General features: G+C 35.3%; 1 protein-coding gene across 1 annotated transcript in view; it reads right to left on the reverse strand.

Moving 5' to 3' along the window:
• DNAH14 (dynein axonemal heavy chain 14) overlaps positions 1-24,792 on the reverse strand; it is a gene marked incomplete at its 5' end in the record, with an annotated part of 387,403 nt that overhangs the window by 137,168 nt on the left and 225,443 nt on the right. Inside the window, 9 exon segments of the mRNA XM_023730866.1 lie at positions 1,451-1,621; positions 4,280-4,447; positions 5,459-5,596; positions 7,152-7,280; positions 11,351-11,535; positions 12,769-12,830; positions 15,373-15,508; positions 20,292-20,450; positions 22,926-23,042. Of these exon segments, the coding sequence (XP_023586634.1) occupies positions 1,451-1,621; positions 4,280-4,447; positions 5,459-5,596; positions 7,152-7,280; positions 11,351-11,535; positions 12,769-12,830; positions 15,373-15,508; positions 20,292-20,450; positions 22,926-23,042 (1,265 nt within the window).

The following is a 24,792-nucleotide window of genomic DNA, read 5'->3' on the forward strand; positions in this document are numbered from 1 at the left end:
TTTAGAAGTCAACCCAAATTAACTCTAAAAGCTCTGGCTCTTTCCACCAAACCACCTTGCCTGTATTTGAATTGTAGGTATACGGTCTAGTTCTTTTTATTATTATGATAGCTTACTTTCATTGAGTGTTTACTATATGTCAGGGACTATTCTAAACATTTTACATAAATTAATACCATTAATTCTCATCACAGTCTCATGTGGGAGGTACAATTACTATCCTTATTTTAGAGATGAGGAAACTAAGGCATAGAGAGGTCCGCTTGACCAAGATTACACAAATCATAAATGGAACTTAGGCAGAACCTATGTTTGTAACCTCTATATTCAACTGTTTCTCAGGCTGTTAGAGAAGAAAAGTGAGAATAGAAGAGGGCTGGAGACTCTTATGTCTGAGTGACGGAAGCTGGGGACAATCCAGAGGCATCACCAAAGAGGAGCCTCAAGGAAGGAAAGGAAAAAGAGCTTCACACTGGGGAGAGCCCTGAGAAGTTCCAAACAAGTGAGTGATGTGGCAGTGGCTGTGGAGACGGGAAAGGGGTCACCACTGGGTTACTTAATGGAACGATTATTCTACCAGATGTTTAAAAAAGATTGGAGGGTATGAAGTGATGTGGGTTAACATGAATAATTGTATTATGAAGCCTGAAGAGCAGAAAATCTGGATTAAAAGAAAGCATTTAGAGGAGTGTCTAGAAAGAATTTTTAAAAGCTTTCTGAATTTGTGATTTATCTAAAAAAATACATACGTACGTATACATACACATAGACACACTTAAATTTACACATAGGAATTTATGTTGTATTCTGAGTTTATATGCACACGGTATGTATCTCTACCTTTATCTCTGTGTATAGAGTTTGTATTCTGAAATTCTCTTTTACTGTTGTAAAAATATAGTTGCAGTCTTGAATTTATTGTATTTCCTGGACTGCTATGAGTAAGGTGTGAGAAAGTGGCACCACCAAGAAAGAGAGGAAAAGAAAAGAGTCACCTTGGAAAGGAAATGTCCTTAATTCTCCCTAGAGGAGTTAACAAAGAAATCTAATAATGGAGTCAAGTTCACTGCTCCATTTAGTCACAAGCCTTTTAGCATAAATCTGTTTATTGAAACACTTTATTTTGTGGCTTGGGCTGAAAGCTGGGCATTGAGGAAACCAAAGTTGAATGGGATGGAGAGGAATAAGGGGACTTATTGAAGTCTCAAGAGAGTCTATATTTTAGCTAGTCCTGGAGAAAAATGAGCAGTTTTGAGATTAAAAGCATAAGCAAAGGCATCAACACATTCTTTCTATAATATCAGATCTACGCTTTTATACATTTTCAAAAGAAAGATGGAGTTATTAATAAGATTCTTTCATGAATATTACAGGAATGTCTGAGGACTTTTCTAAAACAATGTTTTCACCAAAAACTCCATTTAAGATAATTTTTGAAATATAAGTTTACCTGAAAATAGTTCTCAAGCTCCTTTGAAAGAATTTGATAGAAAAGTCCTTTTTCCATGGGTTCAATTAAGCGATCATGAAACACTCGGGCGGCTTCATGAACAAAGAGCAGAGCAGCCATTTCTTTAGAGTTAATAACAGCCTTGTCAGCTTGCAGCAATCCTAGAAGAAGCTGTTAAGAATTTAAAAATAACATTTTTTTTTTTAACATTAGCAGGGTAATTTTTTTTTTATTATTTTCACTGTAAGATACCTTAAGGAATTTATTTTGTTACAATAAATTCTAAATCATCTAAAAAAAAACAAAAGAGGCAGAAGACATAAAGAGATATTTCACTAAAGAGGATAGATACACAGATGGCAAATAAGTACAGGAAAAGATGTTTGACATCACGGCATCAGGGACATTAAATTAAAACCACGATGAAATATATAACACACTGTTGGAATAGCTAAAATTAAAAATAGTGACAATATCAAATGCTGATAAGGATGCAGAGAATCGAAACTTTCACACTTTGTGGTGGGAATGTAAATGGTATAGTTACTCAGGAAAACAGTAGCAGTTTCTTTAAAAACTAAACATATACTTCCTATACAACCTGACAATTGCACTCCTGCACATTTATCACAGAGAAATGGGGACATGTTTTCACAAAATCCTGTACATGAATGTTCACAGCGACTTTACTTGTAATAGTCAAAATTAGAGGCAACCAAAATGTCACTCAACATGAGAATGGCTAAATAAACTGCGGTATGTTTATACCATGAAATATTACTCGGCAATACTAAAAAATGAACTATTGATACATGCAACAGCTTGGGTGGATCTCAACCACATTGTTGTTGGTGTTATTTGCCATTGAGTTGACTCCAACTCATGGCAACCTTATATATAACACAATGAAACACTGACCGGTCCTGTACCATCTTCATGATTGTTGGTATGTTTCAGTCCATTGTTGCAGCTATTATGTCAATCCATCTCGTTGAGGGTTTCCCTCATTTTTTGTTTTGTTTTTAAAATTTTATTTATTTTGTTGTTGTTGAGAAGTTTCCCTCATTTTTGCTGACCCCCTACCAAACATGATGTCTTTTTCCAGTTATTGGTCCTTCCTGATAACATGTCCAAAATAAGCAAGTTGAAGTCTCATCATTCTTGCTTCTAAGGAGCATTCTGGTTGTATTTCTCCTAAGACTAATTTGTTCATTTTTCTATCAGTCCACAGTATAGTCAATATTCTCCCCCAACAACACAGTTTGAATGCATCAATTTGTCTGTCTGCCTTTTTCATTGCCAAGCTTTTGAATGCATACGAAGGAATTGAAAAGACCATGGCTTGAGTTAGACACAAATAAGTCATCAAAGTGATAGCTTTGCGTTTAAAAATTTAGAGGTCTTTTGCAGCAGAGGTCATTTGCTTAATTGACTGCATGGTGAGTAAATAAAAGCCAATCTCAAAAGGTCACATACTGTATGATTCCATTTATATAACATTCTTGAAATGATAAAATAGAGATAGAGAACAGATTAGTGGTTGCCAGGGCTTAGAGATGATGGGGGTGAGGGGCATGACTATAAAGGGGTCACACGAGGGACGTTTTTGTGGTGATGGAATAGTTTTGTATCCTGATTGTTGTGATGATTAATACAAATCTACACATTTAGAAAAATGACATACAACTATACGCACATGTTGTTGTTGTTGTTAGGTGCCATCCAATCAGTTCTAACTCATAGCGACCCTATGTACAACAGAACAAAACATTGGCCAATCCTGTGCCATCCTCACAATCATTGCTATGTTTGAGCCCATTGTTGCAGCCATTGTGTCAATCCATCTCATTGAGGATCTTCCTCTTTTTTGCCGACCCTCCAACTTACCAAGCATGATGTCCTTCTCCAGGGACTGATCTCTCCTAGCAGGATAATTTTTAAAGTGAAGTAGACTCACAATTTTTGCAGGATTATGTTCATAAAAATAGAAGCAATTATCCAAGGTAAGAATTGTCAATTTTTATAAGTGATAAATTTGTGATGAGATGGGCAAGTTACAAGTCAGGGTAAGCTGGCATGGAATCACCCATAGAGGGAGGGGGTTTTAGGGACTCCTCAGCATGTCTAGGGAAAATCTTGCTAGGATGGGTGGACACACATCATAACTATGGTACTGGCATGGAGGCAGGGGGGCCGGTGGTGCTATCAAGGTGCCTCTTTATGTTGATATACTCTAGATTCTAAGTTGGGATTAAAAAAATTTATAACACATTTTCAAAGATTATATATGCTATTTTGGGCTAAACTCCCACAGTAGAAGGAGAAAGATATCAAATTCATGAATTGTTTTCAATTCTGAAAATTTATTTGACCAAGGCCGATGATTAAATCAGCACTGTGGACATAATTCCCTGGTATGAAAAACAAGACTTATAAAAATTCATGCATGTTTATGAAATGTATACATGCTTTCATTTTCTGAGAGTCACAACAAGATCTTAGAAATAAAGCAAAACCAAAAATTATATAATAACCTTATTACTTCTTTCCCTGCTGAGGATCTCAACCAATATTCCATTAGTGGTGTCATCACTGAAGTCTCTGCATGAAATTATTTTAACAATTCTTTTCAACTGACTCATGGCATAAGTTGCTAATAAATAGCAGAACTAACTAACTTGAATTTCACTTTTTTTTCCTTTTAACCATTTAATGTTGACAGTACCAGTGAATAGAGAAATCAGAGAGAGAGGCTGAATTTAGTGGCTAAAAGTACATCTCTCAACTTAAAATTTAAAACTGAACTAGAGAATGAATTTGAACACAAACCTTAAACATATCTCGAAGATTAAACATGTAGTGACACTTGGTTGGAGTCGGTAACATGTTCTGATGTACTTGATAGTATATAGCTAGGGAACAACATATCAGTTGATCCTTAATTTTCTGAACATCGGCTGTGAAGTTATTTACAGAGAAATACATTCCCAAATGAGCCTTTAAAAAAAAATTATGTAATTTAGTTTGCAAAAAAAATACAATAAAGTGTAGACTTTTTCTGGCTAATCCCTATCAAAGGTTCGTATTCTATAACAGAGGACTGCTTTCATTAGAAATGTTAATAATTAGAATCCATTTAAAATAGGAAAATGGACTATACAAAGACACTGTGGATGTTGCAAACTGGGGGAAACTCTAATTAATCTGAGTTTGGTGTATGGTCTAGCGGCATGTGCTCCACGCTCTCTGGGGACAGTCTAGTGCTCCACCTATGTGCACACGAGGTATGCTGCAATTTCTCCTCCTCCTTGCTCCCTAGTAGATGTTCCTAGAAGAAGTATAAGGTAATGAAACTATTACCTCTGTTTGAATTGGTATATGTGTATACTTTCTTATAAATTACTTTTTCTTTTGAAGTTTGGATTATTGATCAACTCATCAGAATTACCAAGGCATTTTAAAAAAACAAATTTTAAAAATTAATCTTTAAAATTTATATTGTAAAGAAAAAAAACCCACATGATTGGTTTTGAGGAATTTAGTAATCTTGCATTAGATTTATTTTTCTTATCATACTAGATTTCAACTTAACATTTTTTCCAATAAGATACTTTAGAATTTTTTCTCTCAGTGTTTTCTTTTATTCCACAGGGAAACAAAAATAGTAAATCAATTCTACAAAAAATCTGGGTGTATTTGTTAAAAAAGCAGATTCCTGAGCGCTATCCCATATATATTGGACAGAATCTCTGAGAATAAAGTCCTGGAATTTGCATGTCCAATAGGCATCAAGCATGCACCACATGTGTTTCTGATACACACAAAACACTATCAAATTTAGAAACAAATTGTAACAATAGGCCAGAAAATACAGGGAGAGTAAAATCCATCTCCGTAAGAGAATTTTCTTTAAAGAAAATTTTATTCATTTTAGCTAAGTGGTTTTAAATTCTTACTTTTTAAAGTTTCTCATTTATTTTTTATCTTACGGAATTAAAAATCTATTACCTGGAAAATAGTATTTAAGGCACTTTGTGGAGGATGAGGCAACACCAGTATGGAAAAATGTTTGAGGAGACGCGGGTTAATATCCCTCCCCCCACCTGGAGGAACACAAGCTGCAACCAGAGAGAGATCTTGAATATTCTGCGGGAAGAATAAAAAGTAAGAGTAACTAAATGCATCTTTAGAAAGTTAAATATGTACCTTCCTTGCCCCAAAGGGACAAAAGACTTAAAAATATTTAGGCAAAAATATTAAGAAAGATGTATAAATGGATTGCCATTTACTGCAATACAAAAATTACTATAATAAATAAATCTATCTTCTAAGAAGTAACCTATCCTAAAATGAAATTTCAAGACATGTTATTTCTAGGAAGCCTTCTAAATGTCATCAGGAATATCCCATTTAAAAAGCAGTCATTGGAAAATAAGCAATACGTTATTGAGGCTAGCAAAGAGGGTTCTGGTGATAAGTGAGAAATTAGGAGAAGAGCCTTGTTAGTGTGTCTCCAGAATGGTTAGAATTGGCTTCGGGTGAGATGATGTTTGACTGTTTACCTAATAATATCCATTTGACGTATCCCAGCATCACAGCATTATAGAGCTGGGTGGAATTATACAGATAATCTAGTCTACTCACAATGGGATGCTTTTAACAGCTTTGTTCCTGCCTAATACCCATACCTGAGGCCACAGAAATCTCATAAAAGGCCTGCTTCAGCTACTTTCTCATCAATTCAGGGCATGTCTCTGAGCTGTACATTCCAGATCCATGTGCAGCCTTCTCAAATTTTAGTCTCCTGGATTCTCTCCCAGTGGCTGGCATCTGAATTCTTCCTCTCTGCCTTGGGTTGATGGTTGGTTCAGTCTGGCTGGTGTGTGAGATGATGCCACTCACCAGCCAGTGTGCCCCATCCAGGATTCTGGGCCCAAGTTGGTCTGAGACATGAGACTGTAATCCAACCATCTAATTTTACAGATGAGGAAACTGAGGACCAGAAAGTTTAACTAGTACAGTCACTTCTGGATCACAGGGCTTGTGATTTCCAGAGAAGAAATCAAATAGGTGCGAATAAAGAAATACTGAATTTCAACAGGGGTCTTGATTTCAAAATACATACATTAAATTCATTGTAGACAGGCATTTGAGAGAGAAAAGTGCATCTGAATATATTTTTTTTAAAATTTAAGCCATTCTTACTTGGTTCAATGTATCAAAAATAACTGCACAGGAATGCCTACTTGGGATTTTTTTTTTACTCTGTAATACTTCTGAAAATCCTTGATCTATGTTCTTGAAAATAAAGATGCAAAGTAGTCTTACATAGAGATTAACGATGTATATTGAGAGTCCACATATCTTTCTCATATGTATTAACTGCTGATGTATTGAAAAATTTGATGAACTATTAATGCAGTTAACAATAGTGAGCATTATTTGACTCAGAAACTAGAACTTTAGGGCATACTTAACAATTTTTACTATGATTTTAACCTACTAAAAAAAATTCCTATGAACGTATGGACCTCTGCTAAATTGCAAAGATGTAATTGGCGTGGTTAATTTAGGATTTCAACTTTGCTTAGCATGTCCATATGGCTAGACTTTCTAAATTTCTCACTTAATTCACTCAACATATTTAATTTATTGTTAAGCAGTAATATTTAAGTGAACAAAATCTTTGTACATACTGTACCTTCCATGTAATTTTTTCAGTGTCGTAAATCCCTCCCATATCTAATAATTGTCTGATCAATTCCAGAGGTGGTTGTGCTCCATATAGCTCTGATACAGGCATATTCAGATCATCAATAAATACTACAATCTTAAGGAAGACAAAAGATTTTAAAACTTGTTTATTAGTACTGCTTTTCTTTAAATTCTGAATTAGGAATATTAACTACACCATAAAGTAAAAATAAAATTATATATAATAACCTATCTATTTTTCTATTAAAAAGTAGCAGACAAAATCCAATTTTGAAGATATGGTTTTAGAGAACAGTAAGTTTTAAAAATAGGAGAAACTCTACTCAATCTCTGTACAGCTACAATAATTATGTCTAATAGTAGTTATAAATGCATTTGATGCTGGATAAAGTAATCTAATTGTAGTTATTACAAAGGATAATTATTCATTTAACATTTACTTATTGAGTGCCTACTATGAGCAAGACACTGTTTTAGGTATTTATTTCGTATGTACTCTGGTTTAGGAATAAGATTATCTTTTGGAACTAAGCTCTTAGAATTCTGCAAATGCTGTTGTCATAAACAATTAGCATAAAATTTAGACACATTTCCAATTTTTAAGCCTGTGTTACCACTTCTGCCGGTATCACGCGCTGAGGTGCACTCACTGTAATCTCTGAGCCCATTAGCCTCTTTAGGTTGTGTTAATTTTGGTAAAACAAATAACTAGTTAAAAAAAATACAAATAACCGTTGAATTATCTAACCTGTAATTGTAAATATAAATTTTTAATAAGACACTCAATTTCCCCTCTTTTGTATCACAAATTGGATTATAGACACATTAATTTGACTGAAATTTCTCTTGCTTGTCTTTTTATTTGTTGAATTAAACCAGCTGATGTTGAGTCAACACTGACCACCATACTTTTATACAAATAACTCACACATTATACTTTTTTTTTTTGGCCAACTGTGCAATCCCCTCATGCATTATTTTCCTAGGCGAGCTATGTGCATTATACGTGTGGGCATGCTATTTATGTGGGCACATTATTTGCAGAAAAACACAGTAGGTTGCCCAACTATTACGCTTTCAAAATCCCTAAAATTGCCACGTTGGCAAAGACCCACTAAATTTATCCAAATCTTCAGTTAAAATCAAGGAAATATGAAGCAAACCTTATATGAAATGACAAGAGGCCCTGAATAGCTCAAGCAATGCTGAAAGACAAGAACAAAGTAGGAGGACTCACATTTCCTGATTTTAAAACGTATTATACAGCTACAGTAATCAAAACAGCCTGGTACTAGTATGAAAATAGACACATAGACAAATGGAACAGAATTGAGAATCCAGAAACAGACCTATACTTCTATGATTAACTGATTATTGATAAGGGTGCTAAGTCCATTTGATGGGAAAAGAAGGGTCCCTTCAATAAAAGGTGTTGGGAAAATTGGATTTCTACATGCAGAAAAATAAAACAGGATCCATGCTTAACACCATGCACAAAAACAAATTGAAAATGCATTAAGGACCTAAATGTGAAATCTAAAACCATAAAATACTTAGAAGCAAGTGAGGGGCAACAGCTGTCAGGTCTAGCTTTTAACAATAGATTACCTAATATAATAACAAAAATACAAACAGCAAAAGACAAAATAAATAAATGAGACCTTATAAAAATTAAAAACCTTAATTCACCAAAAAACTTTACCAAAAAAGTGAAAAGACAAGCTACTGACTAAGAGAATATCTTTGGGAACCATATATCCAATAAGAATCTAATAACCAAAATACATACAAAACTTAGATAACTTAACAACAAAGACAAATAATCCAATCATAAAATGGGCAAAGAGCTTCAACAGACGTTTCACCAAAGAGGTCATTCAAACAATGAAAAAATGCTCAACATGACTAGCCATCAGAGAGATGCAAATCAAAGCCACAATGAGATACTATTTCATACCCACTAGGAGGGCTAAGATAAAAAACAAACAAACAAACAAAAAACTGGAAAATAACAAATGTTGGTGAGGGCGTGGGGAAAATGGAATTCTTATCCATTGCTTGTGGGAATGCAAAATGGTACAGCCATTGTGGAAAACAGTTTGGAAGCTCCTAAAAAACTAAAAATAGAACCACCATATGACCCAGCAATTCCACTCCTAGGTATATACCCCAAAGACTTGAAAGCAGAAGACTTAAACAGATACTTGTACATTGCAGCACTATTCACAATAGCCCAAAGGTGGAAACAACCTAAATGCTCATCAACAGATGAATGAATAGACAAAATGTGGTTAATACATACAATGGAATACTACTCAGCCAGAAAGAGAAATGAAGTCTCGATATATGCTACAGTATGGATGGAGCTTGAACACATTATGTTGAGTGAAATAAGTCAATCACAAAAGGACAAATACTGTTATGACCTCACTTACATAAAAAGATAAGAACAGGCAAATGTATACAGACCAAAGTTAGTGGTTACCAGGGGTGGGAGGAAAGAAGAAAGGGAGGCTTATTGCTATGCAGTACTGAGTAATGGTTCACAGTGATAGAAAAATTGCATTGATTAGTGGTACGGTTGCTCAGCTAATTAATGTGATTGCTGTCAATCAGTAGTACACCCGTAAAAAGCTGAATTGGCAAAACTTTTATATATTTACAACAAAAACAAAAAAATGCAGCTGCCGAGGCTGCTTATGCACAACCAAACACCTCATGGGATTTGGTTCCTTGGTTTGGAGGTTTAAGGTCATGGTTTCATGGGACATACCAGTTAAGTGGCCTAATAACATGGGTAGTGCTTCCATTCCGTCTCTTAGCTCATTGTGTAGTGCCTGGGGTCTTAAAAGCTTGCTAGCAGCCATTCAAGATACAATTGGTCTCTATTCACCCGGAGCAACAGAGGAGGAAGAAGGAGAATTAGGAATAGGAGGAAGATATGGAATATGTGGCTAATTGCCTCCATGAACAACTGCCACCTTTGCCATGAGACCAGAAGAACTGGACGGTGCCTGGCTACCATTACTGAACATTTAGATCAAAGATTCTACAGCAGAATCTTTTTCGAACCGGGGAAAATGCAGAACAGAACTTCAAACTCTCACGGACTTCAGACTTTCTGGAGCCACAGAGGCTGGATGAATCCCTGAAACTACTGCTCTGAGGTAATTTTTAAACCTTAAATCAAAAGCATCCTCTGAAGTCTTTTTAAAACCAAACAATAGTTTAGCTTAATTAGTAAAGAATGTCTGCCTTGAGCATTATGCTCTTGTAAGATCTATCTGTATAGGATCAAACGGACAACAGCAAATGGAAAGATTAGATAGGAAACGTAGAGGGCAGTGAGTTTATGGTAATAGAGGAGGAACAACTTCTAAAAAGAGGGTAGGAATGGTTGCACAAGTTGAAGAATATAATCAATGTCACTGAATTGTCATGTAGAAACTTGAATTCGTGTATGTTTTTGCTCTGTATATTCTCAACAACAACAACAAAGTAAATTATTTTTTTAAAAAAGCCCTTGAAATTGATAGCTGTAGGGATGAAACTCAAGAGTTTCTAAGGAACTCATGTAATTTTCTTAACAGTGAGTCCTGCAAATTTCTTGACCCTGAGCTTCTTTTATGGTACTGGACTGGAGTCACTTATTGTAAATTTCAATCATGACAGAGAGTTTGGTTCTACAAATGGACAGTGAATAATGCACCAGGCAGACGGAGGGTAAGAATAGGGAACACCCAATACCTTTTCAAGAAAGGAGGAGTTGTCTGAGGTATAGCAAGGCTATGTTCTTAATACCTTTTCCTGAGGCTGTGAATGTCACAAGGTTCTCCTACTGTTACAGTCCCAAGTCATGCTACAGGAATAAAAGTCTACAGAATATACGGTAACATAGCGATTGGCATCTAACCCATTTCCCAGTCTTCTTTTAGGCTTTATTCAGAGTCCAGTAGCTTCTTTTGGCTGTAGTAATTCTGAATCAGTGTAATTCATTATGTTGGAAACAGAATTATATTGATTTGAAAACTAAAGCCTCCAGTATTCATCAAGTACATCTTCAAGGAATGTTTAGGAGTATAGGTTACACTCATCTTTATCTGTTTATCAATATTAATTAAAATAAGTAAATTTGTTCCTCGTGCAGCATGCATAGGCTAGCTGACAGGTCTGGGATGTGCTCACCCTGCTGTTCTTTGGCGCTCCAAGAGTGTCTTTAGTTCTTCTTGTTAACTTCTTCAGAATCATCCCCTTGGTCTTGGCAGCTGTCGTATTGGTGCTAAAATTTATTGTGGAGACTATAATCCCTTTATCAGTATTTTTAAATGAACTGTCATCAGTCCTAACTTCTGATGTTTTAGTAGTCTTATCTACGAGGCCAAATATGCAAAGAAAAACAAACTTAAAACACTTTAAGAATATTTTTCTTTATTTCAAAGTGTTAAAAATTTGAAAATCATTTAATTTTACTATATTATTATCATTTTCAAGCAAATTACTCTGAGGACAAATCAGTGAGAGAAGGTACACCAACTCTGGAATTTTTCTAAACGTTTCCTTACTTTTTAGCAGTAAACAGTGTCTCTTTGCAATAACAGTCAAATGTGACAGCATGGAAGCGCAGAGGATTCTCTATCAATTATTCAAGACAAAAACATGTAACTGAGAAGTTACACTTCTCATGCTTTTAAAATGTTTAGCACTTTTCAATATGCTATATTAATAATAAAATAAATGTGAAAGATCTGAAAGCAGCATTTAGCTGTGTCCACCAAAGGCACTAAAATTAGGGCATATTCCCTTCCTTGAGCGATGATCAACCAGAAGGGTTATTTGGGATGGTGCTGTAGCAACTTAGAAGTAAAACTAAAAGCAAGAACACTTTTGGCAGGAATCTTGTAGCCCAGCTCCCTTTCCCTTTTTACAACTACTTTGGGCCACCCCATTATTTTCTCCTTGACAAATGGAGTTGCCTTCCCCAAACTACAAAACTTTCAGAATTTTTGAGCTCCACAGGTGTTTCTATTGTATAGCTTAATTTGAGAACTCCTACATCATCATAACACTTCTATTGTACTGTTTTTTAAAAGCATTAAAGAATAGAATAGATGTTGCCTTCAGTTACTTCTAAACTTAGTCCATGATTCCACTTATAAGCCAGTACCAACTTTCTGGTGAGCCATAAACATTCCACCTTTTGAAGAGGGTGGAGCGTTTGAGAGGCACTGGTGGCTCAGTGGTAGAATTCTTGCCTTCAATGGGGGACACCATGGGTTTCATTCCTGCCAACAGACTTCGTGTGCAGCCACCAGTACCTGCTTCCAAAAGGGGTCATCAGGAGTTGGGGTCCCAGCAGCCAACAACAATAACAGTTTAACGGAGCAGTTTAAAAGGGTATTGGTTATTTTTCAGGAGTTTGTCTTCCTTTTTTAAAATTACCCCATAAGTTTTTAAAATGTTGAAGTTCTTTGAATAGTTCATCAATACATTTTCTACAATTCCTTGACAAATTAAAATTTTTAGTCTTGGATTGGACAGTATGAAATAATGTGCATATGGTTGAGATACGAAGGTTCTGAAATTGTTTGCACAGCTATACTTACCCGAATCTCCAGTTGCTGTTTTATTAGTTTCAGAAATCAAGATGCTGATATTCTGCTTCAGGCTATTGGAATAAAATGTTTTAAGGATTCAAAATTAGCTTATTTACCATAGTAGCCATATGAACAACAACAACAAAAGAAAGTAACATGTGTGATTAATTTGCGTTCTAAGAAATCACAGTTTTTTTTTCCTGTTCACACTTTTACAGATAAAATTGGTGTCACCATTAGAACTGATAGCCAAACATGAGCTTACTCTAAAAATCAAACTGGACAAATTCCTAGGATGGCAGGCTACTGGTAATTTTCTATGGACTGTGCCTTGCTCTTTTATAAAATGCATTTTGCCTGATGGATCACTCAGCAAAAGCTCCACTCACCTTTATTTCACTCGTTTTTAGTTTTTTTTTTCGGTTTGATTGAAAATAGTTATCTTTCTCTATTGTTAAAATCTACTTTTCACTTCAGTGTAAATGTTGAACATACAATAAAATTTTCAGATTTCATTATTCATAATTTTATAATAATATAGATGAAGAATGATTCCTATTGTATTAAATGTTTCAAAAATAATTTCTCTGATTTAAAGCTCTCATTTAAGTGGAGTAGGAATCTACTTCAAAATCATTAGTATAGGATGTAAATGATGATGGCTTGAACTAAGATGGTGGCACTGGAAAAAAGAAAAGTAGAGGGATTCAGGACATGTTGTGGAGATAGAACCGACCTGACTAGTAGAAGATTGAATGAGGGGCAGGGGAAAATGGGACCACAGGGAATAGGAAGAGTCAGGTGGGCTATTAGAGATGGGCTGGTGAGAAGAACGGGTGGGTGGGTAGGGATTCAAGTATCGTTCCTAGGTTTCAGGCTTGAATAACTGGGTCTTATTTATTGAAATGAGAAACATTGGAGGAAGAATAGGGAGAGAAAAACATAAGAGTTATGTTTTCACTATATTAAGGTTGAGATGTCTATGAGACATCCAAGTATATATGTGACATAAAACTAAAAAAAACCAAACCCATTGCCGTCTAGTCAATTTCAACTCATAGTGACCCTATAGAACAGAGTAGAACTGCCCCATAGGGTTTCCAAGGAGCAGCTAGTGGATTCAAACTGCCAACCTTTTGGTTAGCAGCCATAGCTCTTAACCACTACACTACCAGGGTTTCTATATGTGGCACAGGCAGTTATATATACGAATCTGATGCTTAGAGGAAAAGTCTCATATGGGCTTCTCCACACTTCCATCTTCTATTCAATTCAAACAACAGGAGACTTCACTAATACTTTAACAAGATTCAAATTTACTTTAAAATTTTGAACTTTTTGACAGTTCAATTTGGATATCTTTTTCTTTTTTTCTTAAGGAAGAGGCAGACAATGTGATAAAGACAAAGCTCTTTGTAAAGAGTACTTTTATATTTAATGAGAAGAAAATATAGTTCTAATGCAGGAAAATCAACTGTATGCAAAATTTTATTTGTATGTTCTAGTTGCATTTTTCAGGAAGGAAAATAATTTATAACTACATTTTATTTTATGTTATGTATAAAAACTGAAGGACATCATGTTTAGTAAGGTAGAGGGTCAGCGAAAAAGAGGAAGACCCTCAATGAGATGGATTGACACAGTGGCTGCAACAATGGGCTCAAACACAGCAATGATTGTGAGGATGGTGCAGGACCGGGCAGTGTTTCATTCTGTTGTACATAGGGTCGCTATGATTCAGAACTGACTGGATGGCACCTAACAACAACAACAATAAAAACTGAGGTTTTAAATTTAGTTACATTTAAAATAAATGTAAGAATTTCTCACTTAAAGGGATTAATTTAGTTGTTAACAATGATTTAGGAAATAATATTGGAGTCATTATTCCCTGGCCTTGAGCATAGAGAATGTGACCCAGCTGGCAATGGACTCACAAAGACACATCAGCTGGGCCCTGACCCTTAAAGACAATAGCTAGGACAATCTTGGAAAATATCTTTTAGGGAACCTTTCACATAAATCAGTCAAACAGAACACAAGAATTTCCACTCTTATCTTTTTTATAAGCACTTATGAATAGAAAATTTGTTGGACAATGAAGACCCTCCTGACTATCATAACTGAAACCTATACCAATGATTGTTAAGAAAGATAATTTAAAATGTAGGATCACAGTTTCTAGCCAATCTGTGAAAAGGTGAAGTTTTCAATGGTTTTGCCCATTTGTAATGTTAATATATACTGATGATTCTGTAATGTTCCTTGGACTTGGGCAGACATGACTCTAGCAGCATGCTTCTCCGTTTTCCCACTTTTGTCTATTCTGTAATTTCCTTGGATTCAGGCAGACATTAGCTCTGGCAGCATGCTTGTCTGTTTCCCACTTTTGCATCTTTGAACATATGCTGAATGAAACTTTCTTTTGCTTTACTGAACTTTGTGATGTTTTTACCCTACAACAATATTTAGGAAAAACATTTTTTCTTAACTCTTTTTTTAAAAATAATTCTGCATTTTCACTCAGCAGTTTTTTTTTTTAAACAAGGTGCATTTATATATTATAGCAAAATATTTTTTACCAGACAGTCAAATTTAGAGTTTAATATATACAACCTTGATTTTTTAATTTCGTTATATAATAGGACTTCTCCCAAAATTGACCCATATTTTACATCAAATGCTCCTGGTCCCTCTAACTTTTCAAGCATTTGGTTAATGGCACTGGTTTTCCCAACACCAGGCTCTCCTAAGGAGACAAAAACAAAAACATCAGGTTAGGTTTCTATGCAAGAAAACATATTAAAATGAAGCAATAACATTTTCCTTTATTAAAAAATTACATGAAAAGTACATTTTTTCTCTTCCTTTCTTTCTTTTAATTGTACTTTATTTTTTGTTTTTTATTATTGTACTTTAGATGAAGGTTTACAGAACAAACTAGCTTCTCATTAAACAGTACACATATTGTTTTATGACATTGGTTAACAACACCACATGTCAGCACTCTCCCTTCTCGACGGGTTCCCTATTACCAGCTTTCCTGTCCCCTCCTGCCTTCTAGTTGTTGCCCCTGGGCTGCTGTGCCCCTTTAGTCTTGTTTTATGGGCATGTCTAATCTTTGGTTAAGGGTGAACTTCGGGAGTGACTTCATTACTGAGCAAAAATGGTGTCCGGGGGCCGTACTCTCAGGGTTTCTCCAGTCTCTATCAGGCTAGTAAGTCTGGTCTTTTTTTTTGTGAGTTAGAGTTTTGTCCTACATTTTTCTCCAGCTCTATCTGGGACCCTCTATTGTGATCCCTGTCAGAGTAGTCAGTGGTGGTAGCTGGGCACCATCTAGTTGTACTGGACTCAGTCTGGTGGAGGCCGTGGTAGTTGTGGTCCATTATTCCTTTGGACTAATCTTTCCCTTGTATCTTTTGTTTTCTTCATTTTCCCTTGCTCCCGAAGGGGTGAGACCAGAGGAGTATCTTACATGGCTGCTCACAGGCTTTTAAGACCCCAGACATTACTCACAAAGAATGCAGAACAATGTCTTTACTAGCTGTTATGCCAATTGAGCTAGATGTTCCCCGAGACCATGGTCCCCATAGCCCTCAGCTCAGCAATTCAGTCCCTCAGGGAGTTTGGTCATGTCTATGGAGCTTCCATGATCTTGCCTTGGACAAGTTGTGCTGGCTTCCCCAGTATTGTGTACTGTCTTTCTTACCGTCACCAAAGTTACCACTTATCTATTGTCTGTTTAGTGTTTTTTCATCCCCACCCCTCCCCTTCCTCGTAACTATCAAAGATTGTTTCTTTTTGCATGTAAACCTTTTCATGAGTTTTTATATTAGTGGTCTCATAAAATATTTGTCCTTTTGTGACTGACTTATTTCACTCAGCGTAATGCCCTCCAGATTCATCCATGTTATGAGATGTTTTGAAGATTCATCATTGTTCTTTATCATCGTGTAATACGACATTGTGTTTATGTACCACAGTTTGTTTATCCATTCATCTGTTGACAGGCACTTAAGTTGTTTCCATTTTTTTGCTATTGTGAACAATGCTGCAATGAACACGGGTGTGCATATGACTATTCATGTGACAGTTCTTATTTCTCTAGGATATATTCCTAGTAGTGGGATTGCTGGATCATATAATATTTCTATTTCTAGCTTTCTAAGGAAGCGCCATATCATTTTCCAAAATGGTTGCATCATTTTGCATTCTCATCAGCAGTGCATAAGAGTTCCGATCTCCCCGTGCCTCTCCAACATTCGTTATTTTCTGTTTTTTTGATTTGTGCCAGTAATGCCAGGGTGAGATGGTATTTCACTGTGGTTTTGTTTTGCATTTCTCTAATGGCTAGTGATCGAAATCATTTCCTCATGTGTCTGTTAGCCCTTGATTGTCTTCTCTGGTGAAGTGTCTGTTCATTTCCTTTGCCCATTTTTAAACTGGATTATTTGTCTTTTTGTTGTAGAGGTCTTGGCTTTTCCTGTAGATTTTAGACATTAGACCTTTGTCGGATTTGTAATAGCCAAAATTTTTTTCCCAGTCCGTAGGTTCTCTTTTTACTCTTTTGGTGAAGTCTTCAGATGAGCATAAGTGTTTTATTTTGAGAAGATCACAGTAATCCAGCTTATTTTGTGGAGTTTCTTCCTATCTTTTTTTGTGGTTAAGAGTGACTAAATCAGGGAGTTAATATATACCTTCTCAAATTTGAATTATTTATATCTCTTACAAAAGGATAGGCTAGGAGTTAACCATTGTTTTTACCTCAGTTCATTTAAGCCTACCTTGAATATTTTCCTTATACCCATTGCTGTTGAGTTGATTTCCACTCATAGCTGAACCTATAGCAACCCTAGCACAGCAGAAATACTACATAAAATGAAATTCCCTGAACATATTTGCCAACACAATCTGAGGGAACACTTTGATAATAAACGTACTGAAGCAGAACAGAGACCCATGATTTTACAATTCACCGAAATACTCAAAGTAAGAATCATCTGATACCAAACTGGAGGCAAGATAGAGGTTATCTGAGAGTTACAACTTCATTTTGCCTGAATTCTTTGAGAATGGAGCCTGGAAAGTGAGACTAATGTCTCTTGTAAAAGGCAACACAACTTAGAGAATTGGAAAAGGTAATCAATGGGCTGCAATAAATGTTAAGGAAAAGTAAGAGCTGGATTGAATTACTCCTTTGGTAATAGAAAGGAGGAAAATGTTAACACTGAGTTGAAGAATTATGTGTGTAAATTTAATTAAGCCAAGCAATGTTATTCTCAGTGGCTCTGTAAGGACCTCAGCCCACAGGCTATGGAGGCCACACATATATTAATCTATATTGTTTGTCTTAGTTTTCTAGTGCTGCTATAACAAAAATAACACAAGTGGATGGCTTTAACAAACAGAAAATTACTTTCTCACAGTTAAGGAGGCTAGAAGTCCAAATCAGGATGCTGGCTCTGGGGGAAGGCTTTCTCTCTCTGTCAGCTCTGGAGAAAGGTCCTTGTCTCTTAGCTTCTGCTTCTGGGTGATCTTCATGTGGTTTGGCATCTCTCTTCTCCCTTCTCTGCTTACTGATTTGCTTGCTTAATCTCTTTTGTATCTCAAAAGAGATTGTTTCAAAACACACCCTACACTAACACTGTCTTATTAACATAACAAAGACAACCCATTCCCAAATGGGATTATAACCACTGGCATAGAGGTTAGATTTACAGCACATATTTTTGGGGGACACGATTCAATCCATGATATTCTTCTTTTGGAATTTGTCCTAAATGTAATGAAAAGATGAAAAAAGATCGATAATGTCCTGCATGGGCAAGTGTGTGGGGAAATAGGCATTCATATGCTGTTAGTAAGAATATAAATTGATACAGTCTTTGTGGAAGGCATTTTTGCTGTATCAATCACAAATAATAAAATGATGCACTTTGATCCAGAAATTCTAAGAATTCTAAGAAATTGTAGCTCCCAGAATATTTTGTACACATAACCTGTTGCCCCAGAGTCGATTCCGACTCATAGCAACCCTACAGAGTAACCCTATAGGACAGAGTAAAACAGCACCCTAAGGTTTCCAAGGAGCGGCTGATGGGTGCTTTCACCATTGCACCACCAGGGTTCCAAAAAAAGAACTCCCTGACCGGGAATCAAACCCCTTGCCGCAATGGTGAAAGCGCCAAATCCTAACCATTAGACCACTGTGTGTGTGGAGGAGGGGAGGGAGCTAGTACACATAGGCCTGTAAAAATACATGTACAAAGATGTTTACTGAAATATTGTTTATTTTATAAAATTGACAACAACAAATGTCCAACAATGGTGGCCTAGGGGTTTTTACTTATCTCAATACTACTTAATCTTCGTAACAAATTAGGCATCACTAGTGGCACAGTGGTTAAGAGCTACAGTGAGGTACGGCTGTCCCACAGGGTCGCTAAGAGAATCGACTGAATGGCAAAGGGTTTGGCTTCTTTTTTTTTTTTTTATCTGCCCATTTATTTATTTTATTGTACTTTAGGTGAAGGTTTACAGTCAGTACACATATTGTTTCATGACACTGGTTAACAACGCCACGACATGTCAACAATCTCCCTTCTCGACTTTTTTTTTTTTTTTTTTTTTTTTGGTGAAAATATACATAGCCAAAGATACACCATTTCAAAAATTTCTGCATGCACAATTCAGTGACATTGATTATGTTCTTCCAGTTGTGCTGTTATTCTCACTTTAGATGAAGGTTTACAAAACAAAATAGTTTCTCATTAAACAGTACACATGTTGCCCTATGACAATGGTTAACAACCCCGTGACATGTCAACACTGTCCTCACTCAACCTTGGGTTCCCTATCACCAGCAGGTTTGGCTTTTTTTGAAGGTCCGTATTACAGACGGGAAAAAAGAGGCTGAGGAAGGTTAACTAACTTATCGCAGGTCACACAGCTAGTAAATGGCAGGACTGGAATTCAAACTAAGAAGTGTTTCTATGAATTTAAAGCCTAAACCTTTTCTACCATAATGTTAGAATTATTAAAGGGAGGAAATTGAGAAAAAGTGTCACATGCTGAGCTTAATTTTATTAACTATTCTTTCCAAATCCTGCTGGTCAATCTTTCAAAAACGTATTTCTCATGGTTTTATATGTTAAAGAACAGAAAACTATTTCAGTGTATTCACTTGGCTTTCAATCATCCTTTTGTATTATAGTTCATGTGAGGAACTTAAGAATAATAACTACCCAAGCTTGTAACTTCACTTCCTGAAATTTTGAAACCATAAAATGCAGGCCCAAGTAACATAAATTTCTTGTATTTAAAATATGAATAGGGAAGACTGGAATCTGGGATGGTGGTGGAGAGTGGGGTTTGGAACCCATGTCCAAGGTTGGGATCTGCCCTTAAGCAGACTCTGGCCAAATCACTAAAATTTTCAAGGTACGTATATATTTTTCCACTTATATGTGAAGACTAGATAATCTCCAAGCCTCATTCTAGTTCTGAAATTCTTCTGTTATGTATTTTAATACCTGTGAGAAGTACAGGGCAGGAATTCTTTAAAAGAAGGCTTATGAGGAAAGAAAGGCATGTTGTATCTCTGGTAGCAGTATGATTAATGTACTCTCCACATTCTGTTATCTTTAAGAGGTTTTCATTGGATCCTTGAAAATCAGTAAGTAAGGAAGTTCCTAAGTTAAAATAAAAAGAAAGTTGCAAATGACTTAGAAATAAATATTAACCTAATCTTCTAGGTACCCAATACTTTCTGAAAAAGTACATACATTATAAAACAACTTTAACGTATACAGGCAAGAAAAATTGTTGCAAGTGCCTGGGGTGGGGGTCTCTACTGATTTTAGATCTCGTCCCTCTCACATAGACTTTGAGCTGGTGGACTCATTGCTGACAATCATTAAGTCTACCATATGCAAACTTCTTTACTTTCCTACCCCAAAGCTACTAATCTGTGCTTATATGCAAACGTCTCCTTTTCCCTCCTGTAAGAATGAAGGAAGGACCTCTCCTGCCAAGGCCTCCTGCAATCCTGTTTAAACGGTCCTTTGGCAACCCTTCTTCCCTTCCTCCATCATCAGTCTTTTCCTTTCTATTGGGATTTTTCATTGTGCAAACATTTATGTGCTATTATCGCCAATCTTAGAAAAAACTAGTTGAATATAGGAAATTATTTATGAAATAAAACACACATGTACACACACACACACACTCTCTAAAACCAAACCTCTCTTGATTCCACAAATTTCTATAACTATTACCCCCAATTCTCTACTCCATTATGTATCCAAAACTCTCAGAAGGGTTAAATCCAAATAGTCTCCATTTCCTCATCTGTTATTCACTTCTTTTTAATTAAAAATTAACTAAATAGCTAATGTATTCACATGGTACAAAATTCAAAAGCACATAAAGGGAATACAATGAAAAATGTCTTTCTCATGCTAGCCACCTAATTCCCAATCTATTCTGTCTTTTGCTTTTTTTTTTTTAAGTGCCTTTTAGAGAGATTTTTCCATATCAGTACATGAAGACTTTTCTGATCAATCTGATTCCATCTTATGACTATATCATAAGTTATTTCACCAGTGCTCTGGGGATGGAAATTTATGATGCCTCCTTCTGCTATTATAAATAAGGCTGAACTTATGTATTACACTATGGCATTTTGCATATATATGGAATTCATGTAAGTGGAGTTGCTGGGTCAATATAAACTGGCAAATGATGTATAATTTTGCTAGATATTTGCCAAATTTTTCTCCAATGTTGAAGAGTCCTTCTGTCCTCACACTCTTGTCAAAGGTATCAAACTTTTTGATCCTTGCCAATATTATAAGTAAAAAATGGGGAATTTGCATTTCTCTCATTATGAGTCAACTCTTATTATATTTAAGAGCCATTTTAGAACATTGCTTGACTAATATGTCTGAAAAGAATAAATTACTTAATGAATGTTGGGTGACCTTCAAAACACATCCTTTGATGATAATAGATTAAGATTACTCTTTTTAAATAAAAATGTAATCCAAAAAAGCCCTACTCAACCATAAAAGTTGAGTCTTTGAAGCATGTCTAGGATGTCTAAACAATCTGTCTTATTGTGGCTTACCATGGAAAAAGTGATGCCGTGACATTTAGATTCCTGTCATAGGTCTGAGTTTGAAAACTTGGGAGGGTTTTAATTTCCACCAAGCTCTTACAGTAAATTCTAACCAGAGAAAGTAATGTCTTCAATTGGGAGAAAACACCTTTGGTTTCTCATAAGAGTGGTACACCAAGATTTCAAGTTATATGTATTGATATTCAGTTATGCTTTTTCTATATATTAGTAAAAAGCTAAGAATAAAAACGACCCATTACTAGCATTAACATATGATATACAATTCAGAGGTTTTAAATGAATATGTTCGCCCAGTAATACTGTGACAAATTGTTGTATAAGTTTGGTATTTCCACCTCATTTAGGATTAGAACTCTCTGAATGCTTCATTATTCTGACCTCCTGGTGGTCTTCTGTCAAAAACTCTTGCAATCAGACTGTTATCTTCTTTGATGAGACAAACCTAACCTCAACACAATTCAATTCAATTTGCATTCATTGAATTTCTTATATTTGCAAGAACTCTACAAGAAGCTTGGTCATTAAATTCCTGCCTCAAACTTACAGCAAGCTCTCAAAGTGCAATGAGTTTCTTTATTTTTCTTCTATATGTAGAAGAAGAAAACTGAGAATAAAAACAATTTAGCATACATGTATAGTTTTCAAATTGTTATTATTCTTTTCTAATTAGCAGTAGCCTTTATAACCAAGTCTAAGTTCTTATGTAAATTGTTTCTCCTATTTTAAAGAAGTCCTCTTACTTTTCTATATTGTCAATAATCACAGCTAATTAAAAAAATTATATTTCCATTAAAAGACCTTCAATGCACTACTTTTACAATGTATATCAGACACAATAAAATATATTCCAAATTTCTCAGAAAGTAATATTCAAACATTATTTTTAAAGGCACTTTTTGTGAACATAGATCTAAACACATACTTGGAATACATCAGTCCTCATGGTTGCTGACATCACTACTTTTAGAAATAGAATATTCTCAATATTTTAGAGAAGCTAGAATGTGATTCTTATAATTATTCTTACCTCTTTGAACTAGTGCCTGAGCACCAGGAACTAATTCTGACCAAGGTATGAATTCACATTGCTGTATATCCACAAAATACCCAAAGATAGAACGTTCACCAGTAGGTAGTTGGATGCCTACATGTGAAAATGATAAATAAATAAATCCAAATTATAGAAAAGTTAATTTATGGAATATTTAAATAATCATATGATCTATACCTGAATGATTTGATTATTGAACTACAACTAATAAGTACTCACCAAGGATATATCTAAATACATAAAATGGGTCTACCTTTTTTTCCACTAGTATCTAATTTATAAAAGTGAATTTTTATTAACTTTTTCTCTTTTTCATATCCAGAAAGCAAAGTGAATCATGATTTGATATTCTTTGAACTCTAACCCAGAAGCCCTGCTTGTTTCCATGTATTTGGATGTTACTAAATTCCTATACTATATTGGTTGTAGTCAAAGTAATACATTAGAGAACTTTGATACTTACAAATAACTATTACTAACATTTATTTTTCCATTATTAAAATAATAAATTCTCTCAGGAAAAATTCTGAAAAATACAGAATAATGAGAGCAAAAGAATTTAACCATGGTTTCACTATACAATGATAACAGTGTTAATATTTGATATATTTTTCTATCATTTAAAAAGTTTTTACATACAATAAAATTCACTTTTTTTTTTGCTATATAGTTCTATGAGTTTTTTTCCACATGAACGGATTCTTACTACCATCACCATAGATAGAATACAGAAAAATTTCAATACCTTAAAGAATTTCCTGGTGTTCCTAGTCAGTTCCTCCTCCCAATCAAAACTCTGGAAACCACTGATCTGTTCTTTGTTTCTATATTTTGGCCTTTTCCAAAATGTCACATAAATAGAATCATACTGGGTGTTTACACTTAGCATAATGCATGTGAAATTCATCAATGTTGTTGCATATATCAATAGTTTGCTTCCTTTTATTGTTGAGTTATGGTTCAATGCTCAAAGCCCTCAGCTGCTAACCAAAAGGTCAGCAGTTTGAACTCACCAGCCGCTCCGCAGGAGAAAGATGTGGCAGCCTTGGAAACCCTATGGAGCAGTTCTACTTTGTCCTATAGGATTGCTATGAGTAGAAACTGACTTGACAGTAAAGAGTTTGGTTTTTGGTTTAGTATTCCATTGTACTGATGTACCACAGTTTATTCACCCGCTGAAAGACATTTGGGTTGTTCCAATTTTGGTCGATTATGAATAATGCTGTTGTAAATATTTGTTTACATGTTTTTGTGTGAACATAAGTTTTCATTACTCTAAAATAAATATTTAGAAGTGAGATCATATGGTAAGTGCTTATTTAACATTTTAAGAAACTGCCATACAGCTCTCCAGGTTGGTTGTGTCATTTTGTCTTCCCATTTGCAAAGTATGAGAGTTCCTGTTACTATACATCCATGCTAACACTTGGTACTGTAGATATTTTTTATTTTAACCATTCTAATACGTGGGTGGAACATTGTCTGATATAGTGCTAAAAGATGAGCCCCTCAGGTTGGAAGGCACTCAAAATATTACTAGGGAAGAGCTGCCTGCTCAAAGAAGAGTTGACCTTAATGACTTGGATGAAGTCAAGCTTTCGGGACCTTCATTTGCTGATGTGGCACAACTCAAAATGAGAAGAAACAGCTGCAAACATCCATTAATAATCAGAACGTGGAGTACGAAGTATGACTCTAGGAAAATTGGAAGTCATCAAAAATGAAATGGAATGTATAAAGATTGGTATCCTAAGCATTAGTGAACCGAAATGGACTGATATTGGCCATTTTGAATTGGACAATCATATGGTCTACTATGTCAGGAATGACAAATTGAAGAGGA

Source organism: Trichechus manatus, unplaced genomic scaffold (genome assembly GCF_000243295.1).
Source record: "Trichechus manatus latirostris isolate Lorelei unplaced genomic scaffold, TriManLat1.0 scaffold00039, whole genome shotgun sequence".
NCBI classification, from domain to species: domain Eukaryota; kingdom Metazoa; phylum Chordata; class Mammalia; order Sirenia; family Trichechidae; genus Trichechus; species Trichechus manatus.